The sequence below is a fragment of the Dromiciops gliroides genome, chromosome 3 (assembly GCF_019393635.1).
Source record: "Dromiciops gliroides isolate mDroGli1 chromosome 3, mDroGli1.pri, whole genome shotgun sequence".
NCBI classification, from domain to species: Eukaryota; Metazoa; Chordata; class Mammalia; order Microbiotheria; family Microbiotheriidae; genus Dromiciops; species Dromiciops gliroides.
This window is the reverse complement of record NC_057863.1, coordinates 177,262,991-177,275,024: the sequence shown is the minus strand read 5'-3', so window position 1 is coordinate 177,275,024 and position 12,034 is coordinate 177,262,991. Positions and strand designations below refer to the sequence as shown.

At 37.4% G+C, this 12,034-nt stretch overlaps 1 protein-coding gene across 9 annotated transcripts in view; it reads right to left on the bottom strand.

Annotated features, from left to right (window-relative positions):
• MCF2L (MCF.2 cell line derived transforming sequence like) overlaps positions 1-12,034 on the bottom strand; it is a 397,307-nt gene that overhangs the window by 237,145 nt on the left and 148,128 nt on the right. For 2 of the 9 annotated variants that reach the window (XM_043992545.1, XM_043992548.1), the window contains exon 1: positions 4,229-4,542. The exons of 6 other annotated variants lie outside the window; for them this stretch is intronic. In XM_043992545.1, the coding sequence (XP_043848480.1) occupies positions 4,229-4,460 (232 nt within the window). In that variant the 5' untranslated portion in view covers positions 4,461-4,542. Of the gene's footprint in view, positions 1-4,228; positions 4,544-12,034 lie in introns of those variants that run through there. One more of the 9 variants, XM_043992543.1, reaches the window with a different exon arrangement.

The window sequence follows — 12,034 nt, the reverse complement described above, 5'->3', positions numbered from 1 at the left end:
ATGGAGACAGAATTCACATTACCACTTTTGTTTTTAATGTTGCTATAATCTATCTTTTATCTCTATTCCAACTTTGATGCTTCCTTCTTGTGTGACCTTAAGCAAGTCACTTAACCCTTTGGATCTCAATTTTCTCATTTGCAAAACCATGAGGTTGTACTAGAAGGTCTGAGGTCCTTTCCAGATCTACATCTTCAGAGACAGATTCTAATTTGGCATTATTTTTTTTTTGCAGGGCAATGGGGGTTAAGTGACTTGCCCAGGGTCACACAGCTAGTAAGTGTCAAGTGTCTGAGGCCAGATTTGAATTCAGGTCTTCCTGAATCCAAGGCTGATGCTTTATCCACTGTGTCACCTAGCTGCCCCCTTTGGCATTTATTTTGATAATCATCTTAAGCCAGAGGTTTAGACCATGGATAGACTTGTGAATTTTGGTAGACAAACTTACATCTTTATTTTCATTCATCTTTGTCTATAATTTGACATTTCTTTTAATTATGAACATAGGCAAAAAGTGAGGTTAAGAATCCCTACCATAAACAACCAATCTAGTTACACACTTGCAACTGATTTTGAAATGAAAGCTACAACAATATTTGGTCTTAAGATAGTCATATTTTCATGATGCTATTCAGAACTGCCCACATTCCACAACTTCTCATTCTCTTTTCAAAGAAAGTATTCATGATTTACCCATCTGACATTTCCAAGCAGTTGCATGCACTTCATTGCTTAATCCCAAATCATGTTTCAATAAAGTTTGTGATGCTCTCCCCCAATGTCCACTTTTGTAATGAAGTCACTCAATATCAACAGAGATGATCATTTCATTTAGAGGATTTTTTCATGAGATCCTTTTCCTATGTCATCCTCTCAAACAGACATTGGTGCAAAACCATGACTGCCATGTTGGTGTGCTGTTTGCAAGGTGAGATGACTGCTAAAAAACATCACATTTTCATAGCAACCAAGTCTTAATTTCTTGCTGGTCACACTTGCCCCTGCTCTGAGAATATTTTTTGTTTTGTTTTTGGAAGCAATTGTGGTTAAGTGACTTGCCCAAGGTCACAGGGCTACTAAGTGTCAGGTGTCTGAGGCTGAATTTGAACTCTTGACTTCAAAGTCAGTGCTCTATCCACCATGGTACCTTGCTGTCACTGAGTGTGTTCTTAGAACTTATTTGCTCAAGGAAAGCATTCAGTGATCATTCTAGTGTATGTTCTGTTGTCATTCTCCCACAGAAGCACAGAGAAAATGACTTTGATTCTATCTGTCTTGATTCCAAAAAAGGGAAGGAGCAGGAAAATCACTTATAGAGAAGGAGGACTAAAATTCCTAAAGAACTTTGACAAGCAGTCTGAAGGCATTTAATTTAGACCCAGTTGCTTCCTGTGTAAATGAAATAGATAGCCATGAGAAGCTAACCTTGTAATTCACATTCAGGGAAAGATCTTTGCCCAGCATCAAAAAACTCACCTGACAACAATAACCACAGAAACAGACTATAAAGAAGTATACACTATGCTGGTTTGCAAAAGGTAGTAGTACTAAAATAAAAGGAGATAATAAGTGCAAAAGCTTGATGAAAAGCAAATAATGCCACGTATGTGTCATAAGCTCTAATGCAATGGAGCACCATTTTTATTTATACATTATATCCCCGGGTTTACAATGATTCTAAAATAGTCATAGTTTCATGGACGTCAACCAAAAACCCACTTGGATTTATTTTCTAGTAGCCTTAAAATTTACTCTTTGGGTTGAGCATATTGATATTCACAGATACCACGTAGGTAGCCCTTTGATTTCATATCTCAGCACATTTAATTTGCAATTAATTAGTAAAGGCAACCAACCTGAAATCCTGACCCTTGGGTTCAAGATCAAAATTTTTGCCATAAACTTCAATCATTCATTCATTTTACATTTATGGACTAGGAATGAATGACCAACACATTTGTATACAATATTATGCAAATATGTTAGAATAATTTTTCTGTGTCTCCAAGTTCTACCACTCCTTCATATATGACACATGTCCACGCATACATGCATGTGTGCATGCACACATACAGAGTAACCAGAATGAAAAATAATTACATATTCCAAGTTTTAGGAAGATTATAATCAGATGGAAGAGAAGGAAGTTCCTAAATACATCCTAGAATATTTAGGTTAGGCTGGTCTAAAGTAGCATCTTGATGAAAGCTGGTGGCAAATATATCCCTATCCCCAATTTCTTTCTGTTTAACTATACTGAGGGGGATTCCTTAACAAGTCAGCAGTAAGGGATTTCAGCATGCCAAAATCACATGTCTCACTTATTAGTTGTAAATATGCTATTTACCCCCCTTTCAAGGAACAGATTTTAAACAGTTGGCTTAGGTTACAGAATAAGTACCTTGGACAAAAGCTTTTTTTGCTCCTGAAGAGCAAAGACAAGAAAGACAAGCATAAACTTACAACGTTTAGCAAATATAGCAAAAATCAAAACAAATCTAGACACAAGAGCCAAGTTAAGTACATGTATCAATTCATCTGGTTTTAAGGAGGGTACGTTACCTTTTCCAGACATGAGCCCTTCCTTGAACTTTGTGACTATGATTTAATCTTTATCCATGGCTGGGAGAGTAATAGATGTTGTGTCTAATAAAGGGGAATGCTCTGGGAAAGAGGATTCCCTCACAACTCTGCTAGCAGGCAAACTTCGATTCTGGTCACACTCCCAAGGATGAAAATGCAGGACTCTCCTTTAGGGAGAGCTAGCTGGTTTGTACTGCCTCTAAAGATTACAACAGGCATAGCAGTTAGGAGTCCTCCTTCTGTGGCCTTTGGCAAAATCACCTAACTTTTCAATGGATCTAAATTGCTCATCTATAAAATAAGATTCACTACTGTAAGGAATAACAAATAAAAATAGTACCTACATCAATAATTAAGGATCAGGCAAAATATTGTTCTTTCTGAATTTAGCAATTCCATTAACTTCATTGTTTAGAACAGTTTAAACAGGGGCAGCTAGGCGGCACAGTGGATAGAGCACTGGCTGGCCCTGGAGTCAGGAGTACCTGAGTTCAAATCCGGCCTCAGACACTTAACACTTACTAGCTGTGTGACCCTGGGCAAGTCACTTAATCCCAATTGCCTCACTAAAAAGGAAAAAAAAAAGAACAGTTTAAACAACCAAATTATTGAAAAAATTCTCTAAAGAAATTTAAATTCTATCAATAGAATTGTCAGATTTTCAGAGGACCCTGTCTTCTGTCTTCTGATTATAAACTGATCTGTACAAATAAGACTGAAAAGAAAAATATGTATGTATATATTTAGTTTTACTTTATTCCTACATCCCCCCAATGAATAAAACAAATTTTTTGGGCGGGGCAATGAGGGTTAAGTGACTTGCCCAGGGTTACACAGCTAGTAAGTGTCAAGTGTCTGAGGCTGGATTTGAACTTGGGTCCTTCTGAATCCAGGGCTCATGCTTTATCCACTGCACCACCTAGCTGCCCCCAACAATTAATTTTTTAAATGACATCAACATTGACCTATATTATACTGTGCAGCAATGTGTGTACATGATTTGTTATTAGCACCTTACAGAGGAGAAACAAACTCCATTGATCAGGGTCAGGCTGAGATACTAGGGGATTTGACCTTAATATTGGCATCCTGACATTTGTAGGAGAGCAGCTATTTATAAAACAATATAAATAACATATCTTTAGTCAAGTCAAAATAAATAGAAAGTCATTTTCTTTTCTTCCTCTGTGTGTGTGTGTGAATATATCTATTGATCAGAGGAACGTAGCTTAATTTGTGAAGTGCCACAGCAACAGAGATTTATAATTGCGAGTATCAGAGAAACTACGGCAACACTATTTTATTGATACCATCAAAAGAAACATAGGTAAACTAAAGTCAGGCTTGGGATAATCCAGAAACCTTAGAATGGCAGTAAGTCTTGAATAAACAATCAGAATAAAAAAGCAATCATTTCTCTTTCCTTTTCTCAATTTAGCACATGGCACATTTATTACAAGCTAATTGTTGAAATATCTCTGACACGATGAGGTCCCCTCTCTTATCCCAAAAATCCATTATCTGACCTGAGAGCCCCATACACACAAGTCTGTCTGTCTGTCTCTCTCACCCACGCACGCGCGCGAGCACACACACACACACACACACACACACACACACACACACACACCAAGTGTCAGCTCACCAGAACATGTCCGCCTTGGACTGTTTCTCCAGTTTCTTTTCTGGAAAGGACGTAAGACTGCAGATGAAAAGCCATGAAGAACCTGACTGAGTCTCCTTAAGATTCGGAATTGATGACCCTCTTGGCCTTCTCTCGATGATCCGCGCCGAGACATGGGTGTGTGTTTTGTTTTGTTTTTTGCCTTTTCTACAGAGTCACTCAATGGGAAAGATTCTTCAAGGACTGGGCTCATGAAATATCCAAATAAAAGTTTCCAGTGCCGGTGGCAACAGTTTCCTCCCTTTTCAACAATCCGTTATTATGGTATTTAAATGGAAGGGGGGCGGGGAAAGAAGGTAAAAAAGTCCAGGGGGTAGGTGGGAAAACGTAGCTAGCTCTGATAACTACCTGTTTGTTCTCCCTCAAAAAGTGGTCCTTATATTTTTCTTTGCCAAACACGAGAGACAAATACTGTAATTTGTCTCCATTTGGCCAAATCATGCCAACATGATCAAAGTTATAACAACAGTCCTTTCTATGGTAGTCACACTTCCCACCTGATAGTGACTTATGGATTGTTTCATCTGAACACACTTACTGTTTTCCAGCAGCCACAAGTCGAAACTTCTTTCCCACTGAACCAGGTGAGATTTGGACAAACCCTACTAACAAAGTTCAAATGTATCTCTTGGCTTCCTAATGTAATTCACATCCATAATTACCTAAGCAATTTTTGACTGCAGTCTAGAAAGGGAAAAATTCGCATTAGAAGAGAATCTATTGCCAAAGCTGGAACTGAGGATCCCAAAATATCTTCCGTACATCAGTTAGCATTCAGTGGTGTCTCCTGATTCACATCCATCTCGTGGTGGTTCTTGGATGCTACTGTCCCAGACTAAGAGCTTTAGTTACTGATTCTCAAGTTCACACGTTGGTATTCACCCAGGCAGAAATCTAAAGCTGATATTCGTTCTCTTTGCTTCTCATTCCTGTGACTACACCATCCAGTGTTCCCCTAGGGCTACCACTGTGCTGGGGCCAGGAGAACAGAAGCAAATTATTAATAGAAGAGGAAGGGCTGTTGGGAAAAAAGTACCTCTCTCTTTACTGATTTGTTTTTAAATCTAGGAGGTTTCCTTCCTAAAGGAGGATTTGTTCTCAAGTGAGACTGTAGGTCTTTATGGACATGCTCTGACAGCAGAAAGCCAATACACTTTTTAAATATAGTGTGTGTGTGGGGGGGTGTTTCCTAATGAAATCTCAGGAAGTTTCAAGTTCAAACAAACTACATCCAGAAGGAAGGGAGGGGAAATGGATGCTGGCTTTCTTGAAGCAAACCGGGAAATTCTACACTGTCTGTTACCCCCTGTCTGTTTTAGAGTAGAAGAGAAAGGAAACTGATAACACTGCTTTGCTTGGCAAGCAACACTTTCCACTCAGATGTGCTGAACTACGTCCCGGGTTTGCGTCTCTGCCAATACCCCCACTGTGTCCTCAGGCATGTTGGTGTTAAAGAGAGCACTGAATGTTAATGATGCACAGCACTTCCCTGCTCCCTCACAAGTCTCATAAATGAATTAAAAAGCAATCCTTAAAAAAAAAAAACATTGCATTTACTTACTACTCTTTTTTCTCCTAATAATAAAAGATGTGTACTTTATTTGAATGAGATGGGCTGATTTATAGTCAAATCTTATTAAATTTGATTCCCAATAAATAAACAAAAACCACCTTAATTTTCCTTTAGAATTTAGCATGAAGGCCAAGAACCTACTCCAGGAAATTGATCTTTTTTTTTTCTTAAAGTTTGCAAAGCACTTTACATATATTACCTTGTTTGATCACTGTAACAACTCTAAGAGGTAGGTGCTGTAATCATTCTCATTTTACAGATGAGAAAAATGAGCCTGAGAGAAAATAAGTGGCTTGTCCAGGGTCACAGAGCTAAACGCAAATCTGAGGAAAGATTTGAATTCAGATCTTCCTGACTCCAAGTCTAGCATTCTATACACTTCAGTGCCCCCATACTAATCTCTTCTTTACTCATGAACTGGACTAACAGATACAAGCAAAATCAGTTCTTTTTATGACAAAAAAAGTCAAGAATTATGCTGTCTACACCTCACTCCCTTCAGAAGTTTCCCCCCATACCTGATGTATTCTGGTATATCTGTGCTCTGTCAATAGAAAGACAGAGCTCCTTAAGAACAGTGACTGGGTTTGGGGTTTTATTTCATTTTTGGGTCTTTCTTTGCATCCCCAGCACTTAACAAAGTGCCTGGCACATGTTGTGGTTGTTGTTGGTATGGTGGTTGTTGAATTGTTTCAATCTCATCTGACTCTCTGTGACCCCATTTGGGGTTTTCTTGACCAAGATACTGGAGTGGTTTGCCATTTCTTTCTCCAGCTCATTTTACAGATGAGGAAACTGAGGCAAATAGGATTAAGTGACTTGCCCAGGGTCACAATTAGTAAGTGCCTGAGGCCAGATTTGAACATGGGTCCTCCTGACTACAGGGCAGGCACTCTATGCACTGTGCCACCTAGCTGCCTGCCTAGCACATAGCAGGTCTTTAATGAATGCTACGTGACTGACATACCTTAGACACACCTTTGCTTTGAAGGTTTTAACTTCTCAATGCTAAATAGTACATATAAGTATCAAAAACCCATAAGTCACCCAGAAAAAGTTTGTAGGTGGGGAGAGGAGGGAAGCAGGGAGTTAACATATGCATTATGCATTTAACAAACACCTCATTAAATCCATCATATACGTCATACACTTTGGTTGACTTGGGTGACTATTTCATATTAACAGAAGTGAAGTAACTGCCTCAAAATTCCAACAAATTAAATCTTTTAAAAGACTTCAAAGAAAAAAAAATCAGTTATTGAAATCACTGCAAGGTCCATTTCTGTAACCTATGGTATTTTTTTCCCTTTATCAAAAAACACATGGAAATTATGACTTCGATTAAAGCTCCCAAGCACACCTTCTCTCCCAAATCTGAAAATTTCATATTGGTTTCTAAGCTGCAAATAAATAAATCAATCATAACAACTTTCATGTAAGCCACACACAATCAGGAGGAAACAGATGGTGAATGTGATGTAGTTTTTTTTCAGAACCTAAGCCATCTTCAAATTACCCGGAAAAATAAACCATTCTAACACTGTTTATCTTGTAAAGCCTCATTTGGAAATGCAGCTATGAAAATATATACTGAAATGTACCACACATAAAATCAGTCATCAAGCAGTTAAATTAGTTTCTCCTGTGACGTTAATATTCTTAGGTCACTAATTGAGAGCTCCCCTGAGGCTCCCTCATCACCAAGTAAACTGAACACACTAGGATGGGAAATGACATTCTCTAAGTAGCAGAATCACATCCCGACCCCCAAGAATCTCCCTCCCTCCAAGTATGTACACGTACACCTGTTATCAGCCACATAAGTTTATTCTACAATTAAAATACCAAGTACTGACTATAATGAATAGACTGAATAGTTCAGATTAATGAAGGCATAACAAGTCAAGTTTTTAAGATGCTTCTTGTTTAGGTGGTACTCTCTGTTCATGCTCTCTCTCTCTCTCTCTCTCTCTCTCTGGTGTTGTCTTTCTTCCTCCTCTCTGTTAGGACAACAGAATTGTAACTAGGAATCGCTATTTTTGAAAGTATTAGAGATTGCACTCAGAGAAAGCAACAGGAGGTGATTTCTCACAACTAAGATAAGGTAGTAGAGATGGAAAATCTGGTACATTAGCACAAGACCAAGTTGGAGATACTACTGCACAGGGGTAAGGAGTGGAAAGCAGAATATAGTAGCATAAAAAGGAGTTTTTCTCCCTGATAGCTTTCCTATTCTAACTGATTCTTGCTAACTGGGCATTACATTTTGTTAGAGTTGCACAGTGGATAGATAGAATGCTTGAGTCAGCCATACTACCTCAGACAGTTACCAATGGTGTGACATTAGGCAATGATTTTGCCACTGTCTTCCTCAGTTTCTTCATTTGTAAAATGGAGGTGTTAATTATCTTTATTTTTTATTTTTAGGAAATGTTAATTATCATTAACATACCTCTCAGGGTTGTTGTGAGGATAAAGTGAACTGATATTTTTAATTTTTGTTGTTGTTCAGTCATGTCTAATTCTTTGTGACCCCTTTTGGGGTATTCTTGGCAAAGATCCTGGAATAGTTTGCCATTTCCTTCTCCAGATCATCTGACAGATGAGGAAAATGAGGCAAAGAGGGTTAAGTGACTTGGCCAGGGTCACACAGCTAGTAAGTGTGTGAAGCTGGATTTCAACTCATGAACTCCATGACCTCAGAAACAGCACTCTACCCACTTCACCACCTAGCTGCCCTTACACAACAACCCTGAGGCAACTGTTATTATCCCCATTTAAAGAGGAGTAAAGTGAGCCCAAGAGAAGTAACTGGCTCATAGTTACATAGCTGGTAGGTTTCTGAGACTGAATTTCAACCCTAGAGATTTTTAAGATCAGAGAAAGCAGTCACTGAGTTGGGAAGGTTTTTTTAAAAGGGTAATTCTGCCTTGAGGAAAGGAAAGTGAAAGAAAAATGACTTTCCAGTCATTTCTAGTTCTATGCTCTATGAAAACAAAAAGAATAAAAAGAGACAACTGTTCTTGAATTGTTCATTAATTTTTCACCAATGAATGAAAAGAAATTCTAAGTACATGACAGTTTAAATTGTATGAGTCGTACATAAAGCCAAAGGAGCAAAAAAGAAAAAAAAGTTAACAGTTGTTGTGGCTGTTCCTCAAGGTAATCTAAGTGAGATACAGACTTAAAGGGAAGATGAGATGACTCAATGGCCCCAAAATGAAAGGCAAGTCAATTGTGAACAGAAAAATAATGAAAAACACCGAAAATAAAAAGGTTTGACAACTTAGGTCTTTGGGAGGAAGGGGTCAGAGTTTATTTTGTCTGGAGAGTCAGAAAGCAAAAAAATGTGTTCTTCCTTGTTTGTTCAGTTGGGTTTTTTTTTTTAAGTTTTTTGTTTGTTTTTGTTTTTAATTAAATTTTTTTTTCTTCAGTTGAGTCTGACTCTTTATGACCCCATTTGGGGTTTTCTTGACCAAGATGCCAGAATGCTTTGCCATTTCCTTCTCCAGCTCATTTTACAGATGAGGAAACTGAGACAAAAAGGGTGAAGTGATTTTCCCAAGGTCATACAGCTAGATAGTGTTTGAGACTTACTTTTCACATGTCCAGCACTGAAACCAATAAACACATACACACACACACACAATTATGTACTAAGGATTAAATCAGACTCATTCCCCTAAATGAAATGCTTTGCACATGGAAGGCATCTGGTCAAGACTTGCCAATGTATGGATTTTAAGACAAGTCAAGACTCCCAGATGGAATCAAGCTCCCTAAATGGTGACCCATCACACTGGAAAGAATATTTGATATCAAGTCAGAGCATCTTGGTTTAAAGCCTGGTTTTGCCACTTCCTACCTGTGGGACACCTAAGACAAGTCACATAGCCTGTCTGGACCTTAGATTTCTCATCCATCAGACTTGATGTTCCCTACAGTTCAAGATTCCATGATTCCTAGAGCATGTCACTCATATCTGTTCAGTTTCACACAATGGAAGCAGGACAAAGGGAAAAGGAATTGCAATCATGTGAATTTTTGTTCTTAATAGGTAGTGTTTTGATTCTAAACACAGAAAGGAAAATTTCTTAGGTATCAAAAATCAGAAAGATTGGGTAGTTGGGCCAGATATTAAACCATACTCATATTTCACTTTAGAGTATATAGACTATGTTGCAATAATCCTACCTACCCTGTGAAACAGTACAAATATTATTGTGTTCATTTTGCATATGAGAAAATTAAGGCTCAGAGGTGAGGTCATACAGCTAGCAGATGTCCAATCTAGGATCTGAATTCAGGCCTTCTAAGTCTAGAGCTTCTAACCAGAGCACAGTTTCCATGTCTACTGTTCCACATTCTATCTATTTATTTTCTTTTGGCTAGAAACCATATTCAAGCTCTAACATTACTGACCTAAGAAAGAATCATTCAAGAAGAATCATAGACTTACATGAACTGATGCAAAGTGAAGTAAGCAGAACCAGGAGAACATCATACACAGCAAGAACTATGAATGGCTTATCTACTCTCATCAATACAATGATCTAATACAATTCCAAAGGACTCATAATGGAAAATGCTATCTACATCCAGAGAGAGAACTGATGGAGGCTGAATGCAGACAGAAACATATAATGTTCACTTTTTTTGGGGGGGGGGTCCCTTTTGGTCTTTTTTTTCTTTCAGAGCATGACTAATATGGACATATGTTTTACATGATTACACATGTATGCCCTAGATAAAATTGCTTACCATATTAGAGATGGGAAAAGGAAGGGAAGGAGGGAGAAAAGTTGGAACTCAAAATTTGATTATGTATGTCAAAAATTATAATTGGAAAAATAACATTTTTTTAAAAAAACGAATCATAGCCAGAAATGTTATGGTTTAGAGCACCAAGTTCTAATACTCTGCAGAGTGGACTTTTACTATTGGTTACTTGGGGGGGGAGGTTATCTGAAGAAGAACTACACATAAATCACAACTCAAGACAATAGATTTTTCAAAAATGATAACTGCTGACATTTGTGAGTAAGGCAGCATTGTATAAATTTCTATAGATTTCTAGATTTCTACACCTGGAATCAAGAAGATCTGATTTCAAATACTCCACTAGACACTTATTAGCTAGGTGACCATTTCTAAATTTCGGTTTCTTCATCTGAAAAATAGAGTTCTTATGAATAACATCTAGGAAACTATCACTCTGCAGATAATATAATGGTATACTTAGAGAATCCTAGAGAATCAACTAAAAAACTACTTGAAACAATAAACAACTTTAGCAAAGCGGCAGGACATAAAATAAATCCACATAAATCATCAGCATTTCTATACATGACCAACAAAATACAGAAGCAAGAGATAGAAAGAGAAATTCCATTTAAAGTAACAGTAGATAATATAAAATACTTGGGAATCTTCTTACCAAGACAGGAACTAGATGAACATAATTACAAAACACTGTTTCACACAAATAAAATCAGATCTAAATAATTGTAAAAATATCAATTGTTCATGGATAGACTGAGCTAATATAATAAAAATGACAATTCTACCTAAATTAATTTACCTATTCAGCACCATACCAATCAGACTACCTAAAATTATTTTATAGAGCTAGAAAAAAAATAATAAAATTCATCTGGAAGAACAAAAGGTCAAGAATATCAAGGGAAATCATAAAAAAAATGCACAGGAAGGTGGGCTAGCCATAACAAATCTGAAGCTTTACTATAAAGTGGCAGTCATCAAAACTATTTGGTACTGGCTAAGAAATAGAGTGATGAATCAATGGAACAGGTTAGGCACAGGAGACACAGTAGTAAATGACTTTAATAATATACTGTTCGATAAACCCAAAGACTCCGGCTTCTGGGATAGGAAGTCAGTATTTGACCAAAACTTCTGGGAAAACTGGAAGATAGTATGGCAGAAACTAGGCATAGACCAACATCTTACACCTTATACTAAAATAAGGTCAAAATGGGTAAATGATTTAGACATAAGAGGTGATACCATAGGTAAATAAGGAGAGGAAGAAATATTTTACCTCTCAGATTTATGGAAAGGAGAACAGTTTATGACCAAACAAGAGATAGAGAATATTATGAAATGCAAAATGGATTATTTTAATTACATTAAATTAAAAAGTTTTTGTACAAACAGAAGCAATGCATCCAAAA